Source organism: Sminthopsis crassicaudata, chromosome 1 (genome assembly GCF_048593235.1).
Source record: "Sminthopsis crassicaudata isolate SCR6 chromosome 1, ASM4859323v1, whole genome shotgun sequence".
Classification (NCBI taxonomy): Eukaryota; Metazoa; Chordata; class Mammalia; order Dasyuromorphia; family Dasyuridae; genus Sminthopsis; species Sminthopsis crassicaudata.
This window is the reverse complement of record NC_133617.1, coordinates 621302006-621328618: the sequence shown is the minus strand read 5'-3', so window position 1 is coordinate 621328618 and position 26613 is coordinate 621302006. Positions and strand designations below refer to the sequence as shown.

Here is a 26613-nt window from a genome sequence, read left to right as displayed (position 1 = left end):
TGAAACTACCCAATTCATGTAGTCTTTCTGTCCTTTAGTTTTCTTATCTGTAAAACCGGGATCTAGAATGCCTACTTTGTAGTATATGTAAAGCACTTTGTAAAATTGAAATTTTAATTTAAATGTATTTAAATTTATTTAATGTCAACTGCAATTATTTTTGGTTCCTATGTTGTTGTTGATAATGTTTCCAGGCTTTTGTGTTTGTCCAGTGATTCTCTTTTCATGGGTAAGGGAGAAAATGGAGAAAGATTACGATTATTTTGTAAGGGAACTTAGTGATAATTTGATTTGACAAAGAGAAAGATTGGAAGATCTTTGCCTTATGAAAACATGGCTAGAGGTGTCTTGACTACAAAGAGAAGGAAGTACAAGTTCTGGCTTTCTCCCTTCTTTACAGGAATTGTAAGCCTGGGCTTATCTCTTCCCAGTAGAAGGAAGTGTTTCCTAGTATTAAAACCTTTTATCATGGGGAAAATGTATGTTGAAACTATAAACTTGTTCCAAGTCATACCACAGGAACAAATTTCTACCAGTGCCAATTTTTTTTTTTTTTTTTTTTTTGTCATTCACTAGTATTAGCTGAATATTCCATTGTCACAACAGGGTGATGAAGAGAGAATATGATTTCTTTCCCACTTCTTAGTGATTGTTTTTTTTTTCATATTTTTTCATTTTAATGAAAAGGGAGTTGTTGAGATAAGTCAAGAAAACTTTTCTACCCCACTAACAGTGATAGAAGCCTTGTTACTTAAATTCAATTTCAATCAATGTTGATTTAGTTTCAATCAACTTGTTAGTAATAGACTCTAGTAAACTCAGTTAAAAAAAAAAAAAGTCCTGAAGCTGGAGTGATATATATTACACAGGAATCCTGTTCAACTAGTTTGAGGAAAGTGTGTCATGTCACAAAGGTCTTCTATAGAGGTGTCAGACTCATAGATTAAAAAGAATTGGGAAATGTTTAACAAAATAAAAATACAGTACAATGTAGATAATGCCAATTTATGATTTTCTGAGTCAATAGGCAGGGCTCTCTTTCTGTTGGGTTTGAGCACCACTGTGAGATAGAAAACTAGTTAATACTCAAAATAATTGCAGGGATTGGAATAAGGGTGCCATTCTAGCAAAACCTCCAAAGAGAAACCATATATGAGGGAGCCCTGGCTTTGGCTTTGACCCAGGTTTCATTCCCTGGATCGAGAAGGATCTGTAAACTTCAAAAGGTCCAACAGATTTTTGGACTACTTCAGTGTCCTAGTGGCCTGTTTGGGTCAGCTGTTGGCAATGTCTAACACAGGCACCAAAGATAGACCATGTACCACTCTCCAAAGAAGCCTACAAAGAAGCTAGCCCAAGAAGCTAAAGGAAAAAGCATTTCTCATCACTAGGAGCTAGCTGTTATTGGTATTAGTATTATTTATGTTCTTGTTCATTTCTCAGGCTTAGACTGATCTCTGTCACTAACTGTTATGGTTCTAGAAGTGGTATCTTTTTGGCACTATGGCACTGTCTTTCTCTGTTTGGTTCACAAACTATCCCTTTTTTCCCTCTTCACCTATCAGCTCAGGTTGAGTGTTCTTTTGCATTCCCTGTAAGGGTCACCATGCCCCATTTTCAGTAATTCAGTAATTCATTAGAACATGAATTGACATGTAAAAGATGTCTTGATCTGGGTGATTCATTATTACAAATTACATTATACAAATAAAGAACTAAATATATTATGCACAACATTTTTTATTATTCAAAATTAATTTATTGATTATTACTGTCACTAAGAAACATAAGAAAAAAGCTAATGTCCTCTTGTATTCTGTAATTTACCTAAAAATATAAGCCCTTCAAAAATTCCTTATAAATTAAGGCTTCAGAAAGTGATTGAAATCTGATTGCCAAACCTCTCAGAGGATGAGGGAATACTTAATAGAGATGAAGTGATGATAATTAAAGAGAAATTTTTTGCAGATAAATAATTAGCATTAACTTAAAAGAAAAAGCAGTAAGAGGTTCAAGAAACAGCTACAAATATTAATAGGCTTCCCTGAACCTTAGAGTTGAACATTACAACATAGTAGAATTAGAGGTCCAAGTCAGGATTTTTCTCAGGGAAGTTTCCATGTTCTCTGGAAAAGAAACATATAAAAGCAATAAAGCTTTACAGCAGTGGCGAGTGCCTGAGGTAGAGAAAAGAGCTAGATATTTTTAGGAAGTCTTAAAGGTTTAACACTTAGAATCAGCCAAAGTTATAAAAGTTTAAATTACTCAGCAAGAATGACAGACAAGAAAAGTGTTTTTGGCAATAATATTGGTGTTGACAGGACACCTTAATTGAGTACTTTGATTAAGTTTAAATTTAGAGTCAAGAACCTCCAAATTTGAATCCTTCCTCAGATGCGTCCTACCTATGTGATTCTGGACAAGTCACTTGGCTTCTCTAAATCTTGGTTTTCTCACTTGTAAAATGGGGATGGTAATAGCATCTATCTTAGAGGATTATTGTGTGGAACAAATAAGATAATATATGTAAAGCACTTTGTAAACATTGAAGTACACTAAATGTATACCAATTTCATTCATAACTATCCAATTAAAGGAAGAGAGACCCTTAAAGTTTGTATTTGAAAGACTAATAGGGAGAAGAACAGTAAAACCTAAGGGAATATGCAACTCAAGTGGAGCAAGTGAACAGGGCAATAGTATCTTCCCAAGGCAAAAGGAGATACCTATTGTTTGTTATTCAGTCATGAATACTTTTCATAACCCCGTTTGGGGATTTTCTTGGTAGAGATTCTCTAGTGGTTTGCCATTTCCTTCTCCAGTTCATTTTACAGATGAAAAAACGGAGGCACACTAAGGCCATAAAAAGGCCTTGTCCAAGTCCTGCCAAAAAAGAATGGGGAAAAAAAGAATTGTAAAAAATCAACTCAGTTCAGTTTCAACATATCAACATTTAAATGTTCAGAGTTTTTTTGTATGGATCAAGATTTCAGGTGTGAAACAGATAACCCACTAATGTATATTTTATTTTTATCGGTGCTAAGTTGGCTAATACTTGGCAGAGATGGATAACAGCATTGATGAATTATGAATTCAGGGTTGGCCAAGAAAGACCAATCTGGATGGATACCCAAATTATATTGTTACCCATAAAAAATGAGAGCTATTTGTGATTCTCAGGGAGTTGATTTGTAATCATGTATAAGTATAACTGAGATTTTGGGAATACCTATTATCTGAAGGTATAGCCTTAGTGTGTGTATGTGTGTGTGTGTGTATGGGAGTGTGAGTATATGAGTCCATATATATATATATATATATATATATATATATATATTTATATATTTATATGTATATATATGTATATATATATATGGAGAAAAAAAAAGATAAGTAGATAGTTATCTTTTCATATCAAGCAAGCTGTCTTTATCTCCCTTATATTTAGATGATTGGCAATGACAAATGCATGATGATGGAAGAGCTGAAATAATACAAACAATAAAGCAGAGTGTTGACTCTTAAGTGATATACCTGGGTCACATAGCAAGTGTCTGAGGCAGGATTTGAATTCAGCTCTCTCTGACTCAATATCAAATTACCTCATTGCCTAGTTAGGAAGGTTTTCCTGACATCAAATGGAAATGTGGCTCTTTGTAATTTCTCTATGTTTTTCTTGATTCTGTTCCCTGGGGCCAAATAGAACTAATTTTCTTCCTGACATTCTTTTAAATATTTGAAGACAGCTCTTTTTTCCCCAAAAATATTGTCATCCCCAGGCTAAATAGCTCCATTTCCTTCAAATGGTTGTTATATGACATGAATTAAAGATCGTTTACTTTCCTGTTGTACAGAGTTTAGAGAGGAGATATTATTTATAGACAACAGCAGTTTGGCCGGAATTTACATAAAGAAGAATAATTTGCAGTATTCCTGGAAAGAGACATTAGAATCAGATTGTGAACGAATTTAAATGCCAAAGAGAGGAGTTAATATTCTAACCTAGAAGCAGTAGCGAGCACTGAAACTTTATGAGTAGGGGAGTGACTTGGTCAGATCTGAGGTTAAGGAAATCTCTTTGGCATTCACTATTGTACTAAAAATACTAGATGCAGAAATAAGATAAGAAAAAGATATTGAAGGAATAAGCATAAGCAACAAGCAAACAAGACTATTATTCTTTGCAGATGAGTAAAGAAAACTAATCAAAATGGTAAGTATTTCAGTGATATAAAATAAACCCATCTGGATCAACATCAGCATTTCTGTATACATATAACTAACAAAAGCCAGCAGGAAGGGAAAGAAAGAGAAAATCCATTTAAAATAACTACAGACAGTAGAAAATATATGGGAGTCTATCTACCAAGACTACAAAATGCTTTTCACATATCAAGATGTATCTGAATAACTGGAGAAATATAAATTATTCATAAGTAGACCACAATAGACATTATAGTGCTGCCTAATTTAATTTACTTACTCAATATCATACTAATTAAATTACCAAATAATTCCTTTGTAAAACTGGGAAATTCTTATAAAATTCATCTAGAGAAATAGAATATCAAGGGTATCAATGAAAAAAATTGGGAAGGAAAGGTTACTAGCAATAGCAGATTTCAAATTGCAAAGCTGCAATTGTGAAAACAACTTAGTACTAGTTAAGAAAGAAAGGTTGAAATGAGACAATTCAGACTAGTTCCAATGATCTAATGAAAAGAGCCATTTACAACCAGAAAGAGGACTGTGGGAACTGAGTGTGGACCACAACATAATATTTTCATTCTTTTTATTGTTGTTTGCTTACATTTTGCTTTTTTTCTCATGTTTTTCCTTTTTGATCTGATTTTTTCTTGTGCACCATGATGTTTGTGGAAATACATATAGAAGAATTGCACATGCTTAACATATATTGGATTATTTTCTGTCTAGGGGAGTGGATAGAGGGAAGGGAGGGAAAAAATTTGGAACAATTTAGAAAATTTAGAAGATTTTGTAACAATGAATGTTGAAAATTATCCATGCATATGTTCTGAAAATAAAAAGATTTAATAAAAAATATTAACTGCTCATAGAAAAGCCAAGCTAATGTAATAAAAATAACATTTCTAAAAAACATTTTTTAAAAAGAAAGAAAGAAAGATTGATTAGTGGAACAGATTGCGCACACAGCTTTTCAGGAGCAAATGAACACAATAATTTGTGTTGATAAACCCAGAGATCCCACCTATTGGGGCAAGATATCATTATTTGACAGAAACTATTGGGAAAACTGGGAAATAATCTGTCAGAAACTAGGCATTGAGCAACGTCTCACAGTGTAAACTAGATAAGCTGAAAATGAATACATGATTTAGAAATAAAGGGTGGTATCACAAACCAATTAGTGGAGCACGGGAGAAAGAACCTTTCAGATTTTGAGTGATGGATTAAAATGATGGTGGTTTGATCACCTGGCCTGTGATATCACCAGTGCCATGCTGAGTTAGTTAGATTGCCATGTCTTCCCTGTATGTGATAGTTGGTGGGGATGTCTGTCTTCTATTCTACAAGTTTCGTCTCTGAACAATGGCTATGAAGGTTGCCTCTGATGCAGAGATGGTAGTCTGGGATTGGGGTGCTGACACTTCCAGGCTTTCTGTATCTATCTCCCTGATGTTGGCAAGTGGTCAGCAGTCATTGCTCAAGGTAATTAGGAAGGTGGGTAGTTAGGAAAGTGGCCCTTCCTCCAGTAGGATTTCTCTGTTCCACAGTAGCTAATGGGGCTGAGCTGGAAACAGTCTGGTGGATTCAGAAAGACTAGTTGGGAGACTATTATAGTAGTCCAGGTGATTTGTTGATAAATACCTAAACTAGGATTGTTGTGTGAGGTCGAGGAAAGATACAAAGGATGTTGAGACAGAATTGACAAGATTTATCAAATAATTAAATATTAATGGTTGTGATGAGAAAGTGTGAGAGCATAGAGTTATCAAATCAATTCAATTAATCTCAACAGGTTTTTTTCAATGCCTTCTAGATGAGCATGTTAAGCACTGGAGATTAAAAAATAAAGTGAAAGACTGTTCACACAGAGGATCAGGAATGAGCTCCTCTAAGTACCTGAGTTGTATTTAGGAAGTAGTCAATATTTTATGAGATAACAATTAAAAGGGAGAACACTCCAAACTTGGGTTGTAGCCATATAATATAAGGATAGACTAGACAGATTGTGAAAAGTCAGAGGAATTTGTGTTTTATTTAAAAAAAAGAACAGAGAACCACTGAAATTTCTTGAGAATGAGAGTGACCTAATGGGATCTATGTTGAAGAATAGCCAACCTGGGTGAATAGCAGGATGGTGATACAAATAACATAACTAGGGAAATTAAGAGGTGAAGTGGATTTAGGGGGAAAGATGAGAAAGAGAGAAGATGGGAGGTGGAGAGAAGGAAAGGAGAGAAGAGGAAAGGAGTAGGGAAGCAGGAAAGGGAAGAAAAGGGCCAGAGAAACTGAGGCTTCAAGGTGAATTGCATTAATCAGGGATAAGTTCTACTAAGATAGGCCAAATCAAAAGCATATGTCCTCAGAGAATAGCCCTGTTCTTTGGAGTAGCATAATTTTAATGTATCAATGCTGTGTCATTGAATTGGTTTTGAAAAGTTTCATACCACACCTATTTTTTTGGAAGTAAGTGATTATCATCATTATATTCCTCATGGGAATGAATTCAGGAAATTTGGGAGGAAAAACATCTATTAGGACTAAATGCAAAGTAATGGGGATTTAGAAAAATGCATTTTAAAATGTTATTACTCTTTTGTATTTGTTCTATAGATTATGCCTGGAGCTTTGTTTTTCATTAATTTTAATATATTATAATTAATTATATATGATATATGTGATTAATATTAAATTTAACATCTTCTGGAATTTTTGTTTCTTTTATTTTTCCTTAATGTTAGTATATTTTTTATTCTTTTTTTGAGGGGGAGGGTATCTTTTATCATTACTCATTAAATTTCCACTTCCCCTTGCCTCCACAAAGTTCTCAATTATAAAAAACAAATAGAATCAAGCATAACAAATCCACATATCGACTATATTTAAAAATCAAAGTTTAATTTTATACTTCTAATCCATCTCCTCTTCCAGAAGATGAGAAGCATGATTCTGTCTTATGGTGATGTGATTGGTCACTATGCTACATAATACGTATTAGATCTGCCCTTTCCCTTTCCCTGGGACTTCTTCGGAGCCTATTCTATGTAGTGTTATCATTGCTTCAGAGCATATGTACAACTTAGTGACTTCTTGAGTATAATTCCAAACTGTTTTCCAAATGTCTGAACTATTTCAGAGCTTCACCAATCATGCCTCAGTATTCTTACCCCCTCCCATCTCTCCAATAATTGCTATGTTTATATCTGCCTGTCTGATGGGTATAGGGTGGAAACTTAGAATTACTTTAATTTTAATTTATATCATTATTGGTGATTTGAAGGATATTTTCAAATAATTGATAGCTAGCATTTCTTCATAATGAGCCTCTAGGCACATAATCTAAACTTCTGTTGGGAGTGACAATTTCCAGTCCTCCCAGGACAACTGCCTATTTTTCCCTTCAGGGTTCTTTCATTATATAGCCCTATGGGCAAGTCTAAATAGGTCACATCTCAGGGCTGATTCCTTAATAGATTCAGTTATTATTTCTCCCGTTTCCTCTGACCTCTGCTATGGACTATCTGCTGAGGACATCTCTGATGGCTCTTCCAATCTTTCAAGCTTACAAGGCCATAATCTAGTCTATTTCAATGGATATTGATTCCTAGGCAACATTAGTTTTTCTGGTGTGAGAACTTTCCAAGACTTTTTCTGAGCTACTCATCCTCTTTTCATGTCTACTTGTCATTTAACTCTCTCTCATTGGGGCTCCAAGAAACTGTAGCATTTGTAGCGGCCACACCCAGTAAAACTAACTCGGCAGATGGGCTAAATCAGGTTGTAGGTGGGAGTATGTCTTCCCAACACATGAAGGCTTCCTCCAGTGTAATGGACCAATAAGAACAATTCTTCCAGTGACTATGAAGATAGCTGAAACAGGTTCTGTTAAGTGCTTAGAGACTGGTCATGCATTGAAGATGCCAAGGTCATCCACTGCCATCAACAGTCATCTTGACTTTAAGATTGATGCCTTTATGGAATTTTGACTCATTTATATACAATTCATCCTGGAGTCCAGACATCACCCATGATATCATGGGTCCTCTTAGAAAAAGAAGCAATTGATATTCAACTAAAATTTTTAAAAAGAGCAAAATCAAAGAAATAACAACCATGTACTCAGGGACACATGGTAGCCAGGTGGGAGATAAGGCAGCTTTGCTCCTCTCTCATCTGGAACCTTCCAACAGTTCTCCTCACTGGAAATCCACTAGGGAAAAAAATGAGAAATCAGCTTGAATTTTTTGTACGCATAATAAATTCTGTATGAACACCAGGTAAAAGATTTTACCACATGTGATACTTACACATGCTCAAAGTTGGGGGAAGGGATTGTCCATTACAAATCCATGGAAGCAGGGTCACTAGGCAGGAACCAGATGATGTATTTCTTGTGCTTCAAGGACTACCATCAATCATCACTTTTTCATTTGAAAATTGTTCATATCCATTGACTTTTTACTTACCTATTGGGATGACACTTCTTTATACACACACATATACACACACATAGTAATTCCCTATATGTTTTTAATATTAGACTTTTGACAGAGATATTTGCTGCAAAGATTTTTTTCTCAGTCAACTTCACCTCCAACTACACTGATTTTGCTTGGGCAAAAGCATTTCAAAATTTTACATAATTGGAATTAGCCATTTAATCTATAATTATCTCTATCTCATGCTTAGCTAAGAATCCTCCCCCTATTTATGGTTATGAAAAGTATCCCCTTCCCTTCCTGCAGTCTCCTTATTGAGACTAAGCTTATGTGATGTGACACTTTTGAGGACACTTAAGTCTCAGGAGTTTCTGCTCTGTGCCTAGAAATGGGAGGAAACAAAAAAAATAGAGTATGCAGGCAGTAGCTAGAGGTAAAGAACTCCCTCTTACCATATCCTTCTCCTGCAAATCACATGACTGCTCTAGGGTTAGAAAGAATGGAGAAATTCTGAAGAAAGGATTAATCTTACTTTTATAAACCATGGGTAAAGGCTTCTAATAAGATTTAATAATACCCTCTTACTCTTAGTTGTTATTTATCTCTCTGCCTATCACATGGAACCATGTATGGCTTAGTACTATCTAGAACCAGCTCCCAAGACATGATTGTTAAATTTTCAATAGGAGCATTTATACTTCAGAAGTTGGCAAACTACAAATCAGGGCTTGATTTGTTATTTTATTGATTGTCCAGACTTAAGAGAGTGATAGAGAAAATGTTAATAATGCATATTAAGCTTAAAAAGAGTGTCAGGTTTACATGTTTTTTTTGGGTTTTTTGTTTTGTTTTGTTTTGTTTGAGAGCTAGCTGTTAAACATTTACCAGGATACTCTTGCACAGTGCTCATCAGAGAGGAATTCTCTGCTTTCTCTCAGCAAGATGCCAATCTGTCAAAGGTACATGACCTATAATCTCATCAAGGGAAGTTATCAGTTAATTAGGGGCTCCTCTTGCACTAATAAATATAAGATCTATACCAAATAAATACAAAGCAATTGGAAATAGGACCTAACAACTAGGAATATTAGGAAAGAGCTCTTACAGAGCTGACCCTTGAACTGAGCTTTGAAGAATGCTAAGGGTCCCAAGATCTGGAAGTGATTCTCACTAAGTGGGAAAGCGGAATACAGGTCCTGGAATCAGAAGGTATTCTTAGAAATCATTGGCTATAAAGTACTCCTCTCCCCATTTCCTAACTCCCCCAACTTTATCTTAAAAGACAAGAAACTAGGAATAACACAGTGTAGTAGAAACAGAAGTGGACTTATAGCCAGGAGACCTGGGTTTGAATATTGTTCTACCACTTACTAGTTCTTTACATCTAAAGACTTCAGTCTCCTGTCTGCAGAATGGAAGAGTTGAATTTGATGACCTACAAGGTCCCTTTTAGATGGAACATCTAAAGTCTGTAATCTGTCTAAAATATAGAAAGTGGTCTTAAAGAATGGAAACCCTTGTTTTTTAATAAACAATGCTTATTTATATAGATAATATCCTGAGGCATGGAGGGGGAAAAAAGCCTTTTAACTTAGCCTTTAACTTAGCCTTTTAAAAGCTGTTGATTTTACATTTAATTTTTTTGAGGTTATTCTCCAACCCTTTCACATCAGTCAGTTGATAAGAGTCTAATAAGCACCTATTACATGCTAGACACGTTGTCTAGTGTTGGGATACAAAGAAAAACATTGTAATGGGGAAAAGAAAATGCAAACCACTATGTACAAACAAGCTATATCCAGGATAAAATGAAGAGTCAACAGTAGGCTGGCACTAGTGTTAGGAGAAATCAACAAAAGTTTCTTTTGGAAGGTAGGATTTTAGCTGGGTCTGGAAGAAAATTAGGGAGGCATAGGTTAGTGAAAATGCTTTAGAGGTGAAGTTAGTCATATCGCTTGATTGAAGAATTTGATGAGAGAGAAGGATGAAAGAAGACTGTTAAGAGTTCTCTCTATAGTAGCAAAGAATTGGAAAATGAAAAGATGCTCACCAACTAAGGAGAGGCTGAACAAGTTATGGTATATGAATGTGATAGAATAATCTTGTGCTATAAGAGAGGAAAAAGGTGATGGCTTCAGAAAAACTGGGGAAGACTTGTTTGAACTGATGCAAAGTGAAGTGAGTAGAACAAGGAGAGCAATTTATTTGATAATGATATTATAAAGACAATCAACCCTTAAAGACTTAGAAATTGTGTTCAACAAAATGACCAATCATAATTCTAAGGGACTCATGATGAAACAAACTATTTATCACTAGATAGAGAAGGGATGAATTCAGAGTGCAAGTTGAAGTACCTCTCCTCTTCTCTCCCTCCCTTTCTTCCTTAGTTTCTCCCTTCCTCCTTCTCTTCCTTCGTTCCTTCCTTCTTTCCTTCCTTCATTCATTTGTTTGTTCCATCCTTCCTTCCTTCCTTCCCTCTCTCTCCCTTGCTCCTCTCCCTCTTTTTCTCTGCTTCTCTTTCTCCTTGCATAATACAAGAATTATTTTTTGTTTTTTAAAAAAATGCTTGTGTGTGTGTGTATGTGTGTGTGTGTGTGTGTGTGTGTGAGAGAGAGAGAGAGAGAGAGAGAGAGAGAGAGAGAGAGAGAGAGAGAGAGAGAGAGAGAGAGAGAGAGAGAGAGAGAGAATAGGAAATAATAAGCTGATTTTTTTCCCCAAAAAGCTGCAAAAATAAGAAAGGAGCAGGTTATGAAGAGGTTTTAATGACAAATAGGATTTTATATTTGATCTTAGAGGTATATGGAAGCCACTAGAGTTTCAAAATCTAAAATACTCCTTTTGCCTCTTTTTAAATTATTTCCCTTCACCAGCTTTGACTCTTTTAGGACAAAAAGGTCAAGGGGGTCAGTGTAGCATGTGGGAAGACTACTGATTCTGGAGCTAGACAACTAGGATTAAAATCCCACTTCTACTCAGGTTTGGGGCTTGTCAGAACATCCCTGCCCCCCCTCCGATTTCCTTATCTGTGGAATGAGGAGGTTGGATTAGATGGTCTGTAAGGTCCCTTCTAAATATGTAATCCTACAAATATGCCTCTACTTTTATCCTTTCCACTAAAAAATTTTTTCCTTTTTTTTCAAAATTTGTCTTTTTCAGGTAGAAAAATAACCAATGGCTCTCTTCCTGACTCTTTGGACAGTATTTCTGTTGGCACTGACGCATTTTAGTACATGTAAAAGTACAGGTAAGGACATGAAATGAAGATTTAACTTTAAAAAATGAGAAAGATACTGAGATTAAAAGGCAAATATAGGAAATTTGGTACCTAATGCAGATTGTTTATTGATAATTTTTTTTTTAATTCTGTCACATTATTTTTGTTGGCTTTAGAAAGTCTGAGATCATTATGGTTCACTTTCGAAATTCTCTCATGAGGATGGACAGATTCTATCACTGTTTGCTTCACCATGAATCCATCTGCTTCGTACTTCTTTCTATTCAATGATGTAATTCTATTGAGTTGCAACTTTTTTCATATGTTACTCATTAGTATTGTCAGTAATCATAATTATTGTCCTTAGAGGTAATGTTTGTAAAGAGCTTTATGTTTGTATGAAAAGTGTAAATAGATGATAGATAGATTTACATACACACACACATACACAGAGAGAGGGAGGGAGAGGAAGAGAGAGACAGAGAGAGAGAGAGAGAGAGAGAGAGAGAGAGAGAGAGAGAGAGAGAGAGAGAGAGAGAGAGAGAGAGAGAGAGAGAGAGAGAGAGAATGGAGGGAGGGAGGGAAGAAAAGAAGAGAGGGTGGGATGGAAGGAAGGAGGGAAAGAAGAAAGAAGGAAAAGAAGAAAGAAAGAAGAGAGGGAGGGAAAAGGAAATAAAAGAGGGAGAAGGAGGGAAAGAAGGAGGGAGAGAGGGGGAGAGGAAGAGACAGAGAGAGAGAAATGGAGGGAGGAAGGAGGAAAAGAAGAGAAGGAGGAATGAAAGGAAGGAGGGAAAGAAGAAAGAAGAGAGGGAGGTAAAAGGGAAATAAAAGAGGGAGAGGGAGAGAAAGAAGGAGGGAGAGAAGAAGAGAGGGACAGGGAGGGAGGGAGAGAAGAAAGAAGGGAGGGAGAGGGAGGGAGAGAGATCATCGTATTTTATCCTCACCATTCTAGGAGTTAAGATAAATAGTACAAATGGCATCAAAGTAAATTAGTTTTAGAGCTGGGAGAAATCTTAGAGTTCATTTAGTCCCATTCTTTTTTTTTTATTTCATTTTCCCTCAACCTCTTTATTTTCCTTTTTTAATTGATGCACTTCCAATTTTATTGACGCGTTTCATTTTTACATGACATTTACAGATTTCCTCACAATTCATGAGAGCTCGCTTGTAATAAATTAAAAATCATAAATAACACTAATAAAAATAGCTTTATCTGGAAATGCATGTAACATTTCAAATCTGCACCACTCCCCCAATTTCTCCATAAAAAAGGAAATGAACAGAATTTTTCCTCCTCCTATTTTGTATTCCATTGAAGATGAAAACATCATATAACAAATATACATACTTAAACAAAACAAATTCCTTTAGTGACTAAACACAAACATACACATATACATATACATAAATGTGGGTCTCACCCTGTACCCTAAATCTAACACCTTTATATAAGGGATAGTATGTGTCATTGTTAGTTCTCTGGAATCAGGAATGGACAGTGTGTTGAAAAGAGTTTTTACGGCTTTCAAAGTCATCTTTTACAATGTTGTTACATAGATTTCATTTTTCATACTTATATTTAAAATCCTCAGAATTGCTCATTTTCCTTGTATTGGAATTATAAATAATTCTTCTAGTTGTGTGTGCTACACTTTGCATCCCTTCACTTAAGTCTTTCCAAATCCTTTTAAAATCATATTTTCCCTCATTTTTTTACAGCATAATTTCACAGAGGACAAAACTAGGCCCAGTGAGGTATATAGTAAGTTGTCTAAGGTTACATTCTTTCCCCTGTAGCAATTCTCATACCCATTTTATGGATGAGGAAACTAACAATTAAGGAAGTGAAATTGAAGTATAAAGAAAGGCACCATATGAAGTGATAATATGGAGTAGAAATCAAAAGCAAATTTGGAAGCTGTGAAGCCTGAGATCGTTGCTAATCCATCCATCCTGACTCCAACCTCTGAGCCTAGCTTGATTAGCAGATTTTTAGACAACTAAACTACTTCCTGGACCTTGCCCTAGTGTAATGTTTTCTGGTCAGTTTTCTTGGGGTCTCTGGCGACAGCCTGCTTTTCAGTTCAGTAAGCACCAGGACACATCTCTTTCAAAGTCTTGTCTCCTTTCCTGGGGGCCCGGTTAGCTTTCTTAAAGGCCTTTGGGAGTCTTGGTTTCAGTGGGGGAAACAGGATGTCAGCCACCAGGAGCCTGACTGAAGGTGGAATGAGTCTCATTCAGTCCTTGCTGGCTGTTATATACTCCATTATCATAGGTGTGAATCTTGTGGAACTAAGTACTAAATACATGTACTGAACTAGAGAACTATTAAGCACCATGCTAAACTAGATAACCATTGTCTTGACTATCAATTCCACTGACTTAACACCTTGTAAGAATCCTTGTTTCAAGTTACAGAGTTCTGGCCCATAACACCTTAGTTCTTTCTCTTCCAAGAGACTTTAAAAGTCACACCCCAAAAAAAAAATCACATAGCTTAAGTAATTAAGATTCTGCCTTGCTTTGTCAGTTTTGGTTGAGCCCGTGAGCTATTTCACATAATAAGTGGCAAACCTTTGTTACCTGTGATATATGTCTGACTTGATTGGTTCATGTTGAATGAATTATCATGTTCTCCCAAATCTGACTCAGAGCATGGGAGCATTGAAACGATTTCCTACCTCTGATCACATAGGCTTGGAAGGGGCCAATTATCATCAAGTCTAGCAGTTTCCAATACAGAAGATTCTGAAAAAAAGAAAGGGAAGTTGGGAGAGGAAGGGTGTAGGGCTAAGGTGGACAGGTGAAAGGGGAAAATGTTGGGGGGGGAGGAGAAGAGAGAGGGAAGATGAATAGAACCAAGAGAGTTTGTTAAACAAACAAAAAAAAAAATGGGTCCAGGAAATCTTATGTTAGACTGTAACAGCATCCAAATAGTAATTGTGATCATCTATATCTTTACTGAAGTTATTACTATCTAGTTTCCAATTCCTGAATGTAGCTGAAAAGTTCATATAAGAACTTTCTTGAATGGTTTTGATACTTGAAACATTCAAGACGATTACATATTAGACAATGCTAATGATCAGCTGTTAACATACATGTACAGCACTGCCCTGGCCATATATGCTATGAGCAGCTGTGAACATAGGAATCTAATCCAGGGTCCAGCCTGGGTATCTGTATGATAATGTTATTGGGGGAGAGAATGATTACTCCATATTTGAGGGGTGGAGTTGATTGAGTGTATCTCCTTTTTCAAACTCTCCCCAACTACTTAACATTTTTTCCTTAATAAGTTTATTATATTTTAGTTTATTTCTGATTGACCTGTGCAAATCATTCAATCATAAAACTATTAAAATACAAAAAGTATAATTTTCTGAACCCAGCCCATCTTTAGATAAGCTCTAGAACATAATTTTTATTTATTTTTATTTTTTTATTTTTGAGATGTCACCCTTTCCCTGCCCTCCCCCTACTAGAAATTTTCAGCTTCAGTAACAATTAATACCTTCTATTCTGGGGGATCCTAAGTGGAAAGCCAATTAGATGCTTCTGCTAGAGACCCCACGTGTTTTTATTATCCTCTTGTCTTCATTATGTCTTCCTTCCATTAGCACTTAAAATGGGTATTTTCTCAGGACCAAATGATGAAATGTATTTATTCTAGAATACCTTCTTTCTTAATATGCCCTTCTTAATTAATGCTTGCTGAATGAAAGACACTATGGAGAATGAAATGGGGTTGAGCCCTCAAATCTAGTAGTTCCTGAGACATCCCAGGGTTCAGCCCCTTGCCAGGAAGTCATTTTATTCTGTAGGCTTGCAAATACTTGTCCGCTAGCCTCTGATAAGCTTTAGGAGAAACTTGAGCACCACAATATTCTGGCTCTATTTTTCACTGGTCACGCTGACCATGAAACTCTGAGGGCAGGGGAAATGTGGTTCTTTGCTATTGCACAGGGGAAGAGTGTCTTTATTTTTGTAGAGAGGTCACCACTTGAATTTTAATTGCAGTTTTGGTAGACAATTTTTTTTTGGCATGATGCCTGGGTTTTGTGAGAGGATGAGTGCTAGAATGTGGACTTAGCCAAAAAATTAGAGACTTCTTCCCAGTGAAAGCTCTCCTTTATATTAACCAATCTCTTTCTTCAGCACCAATCACAAGTCTGAGGATTCACAACTATTTGTCTGACTGAAGATTTTAATAGGATAAAAGCACTTGGCTAAAAACATTAAGTTGGTGTTTATGATCAGATCATTGAAGTTTGTATAAGCTGCTTTTATAAAAATCATTAGCCTATCCAGTTACTGGTTTTCTTTAGGAAAAGAAAACTTTTCTTTCAGGGTAATATATAACTGTACTACGGCATCTTGACTGATGTAGCTGTAAGGTCTTAAGGAATATTTATGATCATGTTATTTTATAAGAAATTTTTTTAATTTTTGCATTGCTTGGTGTTGGACACATAACCTTGAAATAAATCTGATTGCTCAATGATTCAAAACAATTCCAAAAGATTCCAAAAGCATGGAAAATGCTGTCCTCATCCAGAAGATGAACTGTGGAGTCTGAATAGAGATTTTTAAAAAGTGTTTTCAATATTTGTTTTTTCTTTCTCATGGTTTTTCCCTTTTGTTCTTTTGGTTCTTTCATAACATGACTAATGTGGAAATATGGTTGAGATGATTGCACATGTATAACCTTTATCAGATTGCTTGCTGTCTTGGGAAGAGTAGAGGGAGGAAAAGGAGGGAGAAAATTTTGAAACTCAAAATTTTACAAAAATGAATGTTGAAGATTATCTTTATATGTGATTGGAAAAAATAAAATACAATTTAGTGAAAAATAAAATACTTTTTAAAAAAAGTAGTAGTAAAAAAGATAAATTTAATTGTTTTTTTCTCCTTTTTTGAAAGTTTCAGTGCATTGTTTCCTTGGTAGCCTTAAGCTGCAAGTACAGTCCAATAAATTTGTAAAGAAGAAAACAAGAAGAAAATACTAAATTTGTAAACAAGAAAACAAGTAAAATATTTTAAATAACTTTTACAAATGAGGTTTAACACAATATACACTAAATAGGCTGGACTTAGAAGTTTCAGTTCAAATTTATTATACATACCATCAGTCACTGTTCCCTCCCATTTTTTCAATTTCCTTTCATATATTGTCTTCCTTCATTAAATTGCAAGCTCCTTAAGGTCAGGGACTTCCTTTCCTTTTTTTGTATTTCTAGGACTCAGCACAGTATCTTACAGTGTTTCCCAAACTTTTGACATATGTGTACCCCTTCTATAATTTTCGTAACGCTGAGTACCCCTCGTTCTAAAAGGATGTATTTTAATAACAATCAAAATATATTTATTTTTTCTTTTTTTGGTACATACACAAAATAATAATAAATGAAAAATAAAATTATTCATATAAATCCATGCCAGAAGGTTTGTCACATGCGGAAGAAGAGCAATAGTTGGAATTGGCTTCAGACAGATTCTTGAAAAATAAACATAAGGAGTGTACTTTAACATCTTTCTGGTTACAAATGCAACATGTGTATCCTGTTTTAACAGAAAAAGTTCGGAAATACAGCTTGCCTTTTCCAACTACATATTTATGTGAAGCTGCTTTTTCAGCATTTGTAGACATTAAATAAAAAAAAACCAGATTATTGGACGCATCTCAAATTAAAATTAACAATCAGGGAACGAAATTATGATGATCTGTTATCTTAGCACAAACAATTTCATCCTTCTATATAAAAATAATCAAAATCAGTGGGACTTACTAAAGCACATAACAAACCTTTCCTATAATAAAAATTGCACAAAAGCTAAAAATACAGAGGCGCCTGGAGAAGCCACTAACTATTAATGAAGTAAGTTGTCTTTGTAACAAATTTCGGTATATTCACACCGTGTCACACCACCTCACAAGATTGTCTTGACTTGACTCATGAAAATGTAGAATTAGGTGCAGCTAAGCATGGTGCAGTGCATTTCCCCACCAAACTCTGGTGCAATGCGTACCCCTACCAAACTCTTCCCATACCCCTGGGGGTACATATACCACACTTTGGGAAACACTCAATAAATATTTAATGATCAACTGATTGACTTACAATTTAAATTATGCAGCTATTTATATATGCCCGACTAATGATATTTTCCATAATTCAATTCTGTCTTTCAGGATCATCTGATTATTTAGTATTTCCTACTGAATCTATTAATGTTTTTATCCGTTCTAATGATCAGTGCTTGGATATAGAATGGACTGTAAAACCACATGCTTATACTTTGAATTTAAAAATGATTTTCCAAATAGATATCAGAAGAACTACATTTTCCAACACTGTTGAGAATGTAAGTATTTTTAAATGGTATTTTTTCTCTCCTGGGGGGAGGAGAAACACTCTGATATGTTTTGTACAATTTACATTAATGTTGACATTCTCACTATAAATGAAACCATAGGAATGAAGGAAGTTTCAGCTAAATGAAAGGATGACTCACAGAATCTCTTGACAAAAAAAAAAGTGAAAGAGTTGGCAGATTTTGTCTTCTCTTATAATACTTAAAGACAAGAACTGTCTTTTAGATGCTTGATTATTTTCTCTTGCAGTGCTCATCACCAGTATTTGTTTCAAACAAACAAACCAAAAAACCTAAATAGTAGGAAGGGAATTGCATTTTAAATATCAACATCTGTTGCAGGTAATAAAGAAATAGAGGAATTCCATTAAGAACTTTAAAAGGGTGGTTCAGATAAAGTCAACATGTGCGTTGTTAAGAGATGCTTTCATGGATAAGGGAAAAGATCTTTGGGAAAATACAGAGAAGAGGAAAAGATAGTAGGACAAACATTGTCTTGATTTTTATAAAAAAAAGGTAGAGCTTGTAAGTTATGAGCCTATGAGCTTGACTTCTGTTATGGTAAAATTCTTGAACACTCAAAGTTCTATAAGGCAAAAAGGCATAGGTAGTTGTTATGGGCCAGAACTTGAAACAAGGTGCTAATGCTTATATACTTAGTTCTCACCTTTAAAGGAGTTCACACGTTAATTCACACATTCACATTTTTAGAGAGCATATATAAGCTAGAAGCCTCAACTAGGATGGACTTCAGGAGATTCACAAGTCAGAAGCCCATAAGCCCACTCACTTAGAGGAGGAGTCAGATTCATTCCAACTTCCATCTCTGTGCTGGCTGGAGACATTGGGAGGACAAGGGGCTGAAGCTGGCAGAGACAAAGGAGTAGTGGCAAGAGCTCTTGGAACCAAGAAGAGAAATAGACCTCTAAGAAAGCTAACCAGGCCCAAGGAAAAGATTCAAGACTTTGAAGGAGAAAATAAAGGATTTGGACTTTAACTTCTGGTTGAATTTAAGGTGATTATTGAACTGAACTGAAACAAAGGCTACCTCCAGAACCTCCCCAAGAAACCTTCTCATAGAGAACAAATATATTTTAAAGAAGAACAGTACATTTTGGTGCCTGAACGTGGGACCAAGAACCTTCCAGACAAAGAAACTTTGTTAAAGGGCTAAACTAGTGCTTCAGTTAAAATGGGACAGATGTTTAGAAAACAGCCTGCTTTTCCAGTTTAAGGAAAATGTGTCGAAAACTTGGTCAGACTGATAAAAAATCAAGGTTTATTTGTAATCTGGAAGGAGATCACTTAACTTTTAAAAACTATACAGTACACATCTCTTTGGTTCTCTAAGGAAAAAAAATTGAATCCAGTAGTAGGAGAGCAACTAGGTGAATACTACAATTCCAATCCAAACTCAATTTCCAAAGATATACTTCATACATACAATTTAATACAACTGGCTTTAAGAAATTATATAAGTGTTAGACTAAGGAAAAAGAAGAAAGAGTAGGAGGGAGAAGATCCAACTGAACTAGGTGAAAAGGATGAAGAATCAAATAAGAATGGAGTTAAGTACAATTTTGAGTGTAAAGCTTCACATCAGGAGAAATTAGATTATTCCCAGAGCTTATCCCCTCAATTAACCCTTTATGGGTGGAGGGAGAAGAAAGAGAGGGAGAGGCAGTGACACAAACAGAATCACCTATTAAGCAGCCTGTGACAAGATTACAAAAAGCACTGGTCAAGACAAAAAATGAAGGACAGGATGTATCTGATTTTATAAATGCATACCCTGTGATTGAAGAGCTTGATTCTTCAGGTCAAAAAGGAGAAGATACATTCCTTTTAAGCTGGAAAATGTTAAGGATTTGAAAAAAGATTGCCCTCTTTATGGGGCTACATCATCTTGTGTTAAAATGTTACTAGATAATTTGTCTTGTGAAATCTTAACCCCGAGTGATTGAAAATCCATAGCAAGGACATGTTTAGAACCTGGACAAAACTTTTTGTGGCTTTCAGAATAACATGAATTATGTAGGATTCAAGCCAGACGCAATAGGCAAACAGGAGCTAATGTACAAGTCACTTTTGACCAATAGCAAGTGATAGTCAGTATGGAGAGAATTTAGCACAGATTAATTACCCCATAACAGTTTATGAACAGATCATTGCTGCTGCAACAAAAGCTTGGGGTTCTCTCCCAGAAAAAGATGAAGGTAAAGCCTTCACAAAAATAGAGCAAGGTCCCAATGAACCCTTTGTAGATTTTGTGGGACATTTGCAAATAGTTGTCACAAGAATCATTGGAGAAAATGTAGCTACAGAAATAATGACAAGACATCTGGCTAAGGAAAATGCCAATGAGGTTTGCAAAATAATCATATGGGGACTATACAAAGATGCTCCTTTAGAGGAGATCTTAAGACACTGTGCCATAGTGGGCACAAATGCTTATTATATCCAAACTATGATGAACATAGGAAGACAAGATCCCTCTTGGCAAGGGACTTCTGGAGAAACCCATTGATGTTTTCAGTGTGGAAAAGTTGGACATCTAAGAGCTCAGTGTAGATATGGAGATAGAGTGAAAATACAGGCTGAGAGAAGACCTAAAACCCTATGTCCAAAATGCCACAAGGGCTTCCACTGGGCCTCAGAATGTAGATTGACCCAAGAAAATGAGAGGCAGAGCCCAGCCCCAAGATATCATACAAAAGACAGGTGGGGCATGATGGCAGCTGAGTTTACACCCAGAGAGTCTTTAGAACGTCAGGACCCTGATGTGATCTATCAGCCAAAAAACAATCACATGGCAGGAATGGATTACATGGTTTATCAGCCAAAAAGCAATCAAATAGGAGAAAGGTATTACAAGGGAGAATACAGGCTTTTTTTTAACCCAACAGAAGGGCAGTGCTCAGTGCTAACAGTTCAGATGTAATTGCTAGATGATAAGGAGAGATTTAGAAAGTGGTAAATAGAAGGGACTAAATAGGTTAACTGCCTTGGAGAGAGGGTTTGCTTGTATTTTTACAGACAAGGAAGGAAACAGATGGAGAAGGAAACAGATAGGTGGCAATGAGCACCTGGAGAGAACAGAAAAGGAGAAAAACCTCAAAACAAGGAAGATCTAAGAAACATCTGACACTGAAAGAACATGGCTGATAATGAGACTGTTACAGGACTTAAAAACCAGCAGGAATCATTGGATTTCCTAACACAAAAGAAGACTGTTGCAGGACTTCAAAACTTGCAGGAATTATTGGATTCCCTACACATATGAAGTAATAGACAATGGATTCCTTTTGGACTATTTCTAGGACTTATGGACGTATGTAATTCCTCATGTTGATTCATGTTATTTGTTACAACACTATGAGCCTGTGTTATGTTACTATGTGCTTATGTAATTTATGTAATACCTCCCATATAGATGGATTTATGTATACCTGTTTCAAGTCAGCTCCTTCAGAAACCCGCTAATCTGATTTGATTTCCCATTTTCTTTGGTGTTTTCAGATCCCTTCCTGAGAAGTCAGGGAGGGTCTGACCCCCTCCTTTTTTTTTTTTTTTTTTCTTTTCTGAGGCTGGGGCTAAGTGACTTGCCCAGGGTCACACAGCTAGGAAGTGTTAAGTGTCCAAGACCAGATTTGAACTCGGATCCTCCTGAATGCAGAGCTGGTGCTCTATTCACTGCGCCACCTAGCTGCCCCTCTTCTTTTTATGGTGTTTTCACTCCTTTTTTGAGCAATCAGGGAAAGCATGATCACCTTTTTGGGGGTTCTCACCTCCTTGAGAAGTTAGGGAGGTCATGATCATGTTTTGTTCTAAATCAAAAGAAAGCAGATGTTATAGGCCAGAACTTGAAACAAGGTACTAATGCTTATGTACTTAGTTCTCACCTTTAAAGGAGTTCACACATTAGTTCACATATTCACACCTTTAGAGAGCATATATAAGCTAGAAGCCTCAACTAGGATGGACTTCGGGAGATTCACAAGTCAGAAGCCCATAAGCCCACTCACTTAGAGGAGGAGTCAGACTCATTCCAATTTCCACATTTGTGCTGGCTGGAGACATTGGGAGGACAAGGGGCTGAAGCTGGCAGAGACAAAGGAGTAGTGGCAAGAGCTCTTGGAACCAAGAAGAGAAATAGATCTCTAAGAAAGCTAACCAGGCCCAAGGAAAAGATTCAAGACTTTGAAAGAGAAAATAAAGGATTTGGACTTTAACTCCTGGCTGAATTTAAGGTGATTATCTAACTGAACTGAAACAAAGGCTACCTCCAGAACCTCCCCAAGAAACCTTCTCACAGAGAACAATATATTTTAAAGAAGAACAGTACAGGTAGTGAATATTTAAAAGAAGAAGAAGAAGAAGAAGAAGAAGAAGAAGAAGAAGAAGAAGAAGAAGAAGAAGAAGAAGAAGAAGAAGAAGAAGAAGAAGAAGAAGAAGAAGAAGAAGAAGAAGATGAAGAAGAAGAAGAAGAGATCACAGAGATCTAGCATGTCAGTACTAATAACAAATTGTGACTTAATTTGCTTTTTTATGGCATAATTAACTGGCAGAATTGGGGATGCAATAGATATTATTTATTTATCTAAAATTCAGCAAAATATTTGAAAGGAATTTATATATCTTATTGAGAATGAAGAAAGATATAGATTCAGTGGTAGTTCAGTTAACTGGGCTTAAAATTGATTGAATTGATTCAAGTCAATATGCATTTAAGTATCCATTATGTGCCAGGCACAATGTTAAATGCCAAAAACATAAAGAACAGGAAAAGAAAAGACTGTTGAAATAATACAGACTAGGGGAAGGGTTAGAGCTGGCACCATAGTGATGGACATCATTCTAATGGTCCTTCTTTGGACATGCCCTTATTAAATCTTACACCTTCTGACTTTAGGTCTAAGTGAAATTGGATAGTATCTCAACCCACATGCTGGCCCTTCAGAAATCATCACTTCTATACATTCATCATAATACAACAGAAAAGTTTCTGAAATTCTGAAACTGAATTTTAATGAATTTAATAATTTAGGTATATAAAAGAATCTTGCATATAAAGAAGTGCTATGGCAAATTCTTTTAATTTACCTGTCTTGTAAATCCTAATTTATTTATCATATTTCCTTCAAGTGAGCTACACTTGATCTTGACTTAATCTCAGTGCAGGAAGGATTTTTGATGAAATTTGGGCAAATTTAATTTCCTAGAAATTGAATGCTTTTTTTCTCAGCCTTTATTTTGTCATCAGTAAATAATCATGAATCAACTCCTACAGAGAAATTTTTTTCAAATTACTAGATGAGATGCTAAAGCACTTACCTGTTTACTTTCTGAATTTATTCCTTGGAAAATATAGGCATTAAAATAGATTTTATTTTAAAAAATAGATTTTATGTCAGAGAGTGATTTGGGATTGCTAAAAAGCACTATGCAATTTCCCAGATGTGACCCAGCCCAATTTCTCCTATTATCTAATTCTGGCCTAAGTCATTGTCCCTTTATAGATATATAAGTAACCTAAATTATTCTCATTAAATATTTAAAAATATTTTAAAAACTATCTTATTGTTTGAAATAAAGGGAAGAAATGATTTAGTAAACCAGGATTATCCATTTGATTAATTCAAGCTGTCTTCTAACATTCTTCCTAAGTTACATAGACAATGCTGTGATACAAGAAATGTTCTACTTTCATAGTTGATTTGATAGCAATAAGCTCTCCATACTTCCATTTCCACATTATTACTTTCAGCAAATCTCATTATTTTAAAGCTGGAAGTGGCCTTGGTGGCCATCTATTGCAATCCTAAAAAAAAAAAATCTCTACTACAACATATCTAGTAAGTAGTTATATAGCCCCTGCTTAGGAACCTCTAATAAAATGGAATCCACTACCTTTCCATTCCTCTTTTAGACAAAATTAACCGTTGGAAAGTTTTTCCATAGGTCATTTCTAAATTTTTTCCCTTTGCAACTTTCATCCCTCACTCCTGAGTCTGCTCTAGGGAGCAAACAGAACAAACTTAAATCCTTTTTCTGCAGAACAGTCCATCAAATATTTAAACATGGCTATTTTGTCCCCTATCCATAATTTTCTTTCCTCTGAAAAAATGTTTCTGGTTTCTTCTCACCAATCTTTATGTGAAATGGATTCAAATCCCTTCACAATTCAGGTTGCTTTTTTTCCCCCCAGAAACTCTTTAGCTTATTGATTTTGTTCCTAAATTGTAGGATCCTTTATTTATTATGCTATTATTGTTGAGTGTTTTCTAGAGCTGAGAATTCAGGACTAATACAAGATCTCATTACTATATTCTTCCGAAGTTTATTTCCATGAAGAGAAGTTGTCATGTATTCTGATTTTCAAAAACAAATTTTTCAGACTATGTATCCTACATAGGCAGCAGCATGACTTTGTGGATAGAGAACAGGCTTTGAGTATGAATAGGTCTTACTTATAGACAAGTTGTGATCTGTATTGATGGAGGAGATTCTATCCTAGTAGTTCTTTTATTTCAAAGTCACAGATTCTTTTGTGTTTTATTTTCTTTTGCGTTTTTTTTTTTTATATGAAGGTTGACTTCCTTGGATCCTGTCACTTTGATATCTTGGATTCATTCTAAGACATTAGTTTTAATGAAATGTATCTAAAACCCTTTATTATTATAGTACAACCACAATTATTTTCTAAAATATCCTACTCTTTGATATTCACATAATTGTAAATTAAAATTAGGAGAAGCAGGACCCATATGAAATCATTACTTTTACAGCAATTAAGGGGTTCTACCCATACAGGAAGGCACTTGCACTGTGGGATGATCAAATAGGCAGCTACTGCCACAAATAACCCTAATGGGTTCTCTCCCATTCTGAAGCAATGAACGGATAGCAGATAAAATCAGGAAAAAGTCATATCTCTGTGCTAGTGTTCTTTTTGTTTTTGTTTTTTTAATTCATTTTATTCCTTTTTAAAATGTTATTTTTCAACTAACAAATATTTGTTTTTTTCTCCTCATATCCTTCCCACTATAGCTTAAAAGAAATAAAAAACAAAGCCCTTATAACAAATATGCATAGTCAAGCAAAATTATTTCCTACACTGTCCATGTCCAAAAATAAATGTCGCATACTGAATCTTAAGTTTATTATCAATCTTTCAGAAGGCAAGTAACCTGCTTTGTGTTGGTTTTTTAAAATGCCTGTTGGCTATTACACTGATCAGAATTCTTAAGTCTTTCAAGGTTGTTTGTCTTTACAATGGTGTTGTTGTAGTATAAATTGTTAGCCTGATTCTACTCATATTATTCTGTATCAATTCATACAAATCTTTTCTGGCAAGTAAATCCAATAAACTTAAATTGAGGTACATACACTGAACAAAATCCATTTATTAACAGTGATACTTATAACTGTTAGCAAAGTGAGTCAGAATGGCCATCACAGTATGGCCAGCAGCCCCAGTGAGAACAGGGAGATCCTTTTTATTAACATATAGGAATGAGAGTGGGGAGGGTCTGGGTAGTTGGAAAACATTATTATTGGTTACATGTTAGGTTCTTACTAAGTGCTAATGGGATAATGAGATATTAGGTTCTTACTAAGTGCTAAGTCGGTACTTAACAATTCTCTAGTTCCGGCCTTTAAGGGGAGTTTTACCCCATTTGAACTTCTGGGAAGGAGCTTACATGTTTAAGAGGAGCAAGTTCATTGGTTGAAGTATTCCTCCCACAAGCCCCTGAGTTATTCCATGCCCATTCTCTGGGAGGATAAAAGAAGAAGTTAGAGTCTGGAAAGTCAGTTCTGGATTGGGTCAAGGAGAAGACGTCCGTTGGATTTGCAAGTCTAGCAATCCCATACTTTTGGAGAGGAAGAGGAGTCTACTTTAGGACAGAGTCTGGCCATGAGATTGAGTTGAGACAGCAGATCTCCTCCCAGAGAACGATTGGCAGTTTCTGGAGACAACAGGAACTTTACAGTTACACTAAGAAAAATAGGTTGGCATTCAGATGTGACAAATCACACTCCTCTCTGACATGTTCATTGTTTTATGAGACCTATTCCTCTTATAATTTTTGTTAGGACTTCTGATGTAGGCTATACATGCACAATCTTTTACACATATTTCCATGACTTAAAATCAAATTTGGACTAAGAAAGATGACATTTCTGAGTTTAGGCAGAAACTAACAATTATAAAAATTAATATAACATTAAATCAATTATGTTACAAAATCAATACATTGAAAATCATTAGTAATATAAATTTTTATCTTTTCACACCCAGGTTTCTCTGAAACCATTCCTTTTATTATTTCTTGCAGCCCCAAAGTATTCTATTACATTCTTATACTACCATTT

At 35.5% G+C, this 26613-nt stretch overlaps 1 protein-coding gene across 1 annotated transcript in view; it reads left to right on the top strand.

Annotated features, from left to right (window-relative positions):
- OSMR (oncostatin M receptor) overlaps positions 1–26613 on the top strand; it is a 67940-nt gene that overhangs the window by 3737 nt on the left and 37590 nt on the right. The window contains exons 2-3 of the mRNA XM_074282622.1: positions 11805–11892; positions 18056–18228. Of these exons, the coding sequence (XP_074138723.1) occupies positions 11820–11892; positions 18056–18228 (246 nt within the window). The 5' untranslated portion in view covers positions 11805–11819. The remainder of the gene's footprint in view (positions 1–11804; positions 11893–18055; positions 18229–26613) is intronic.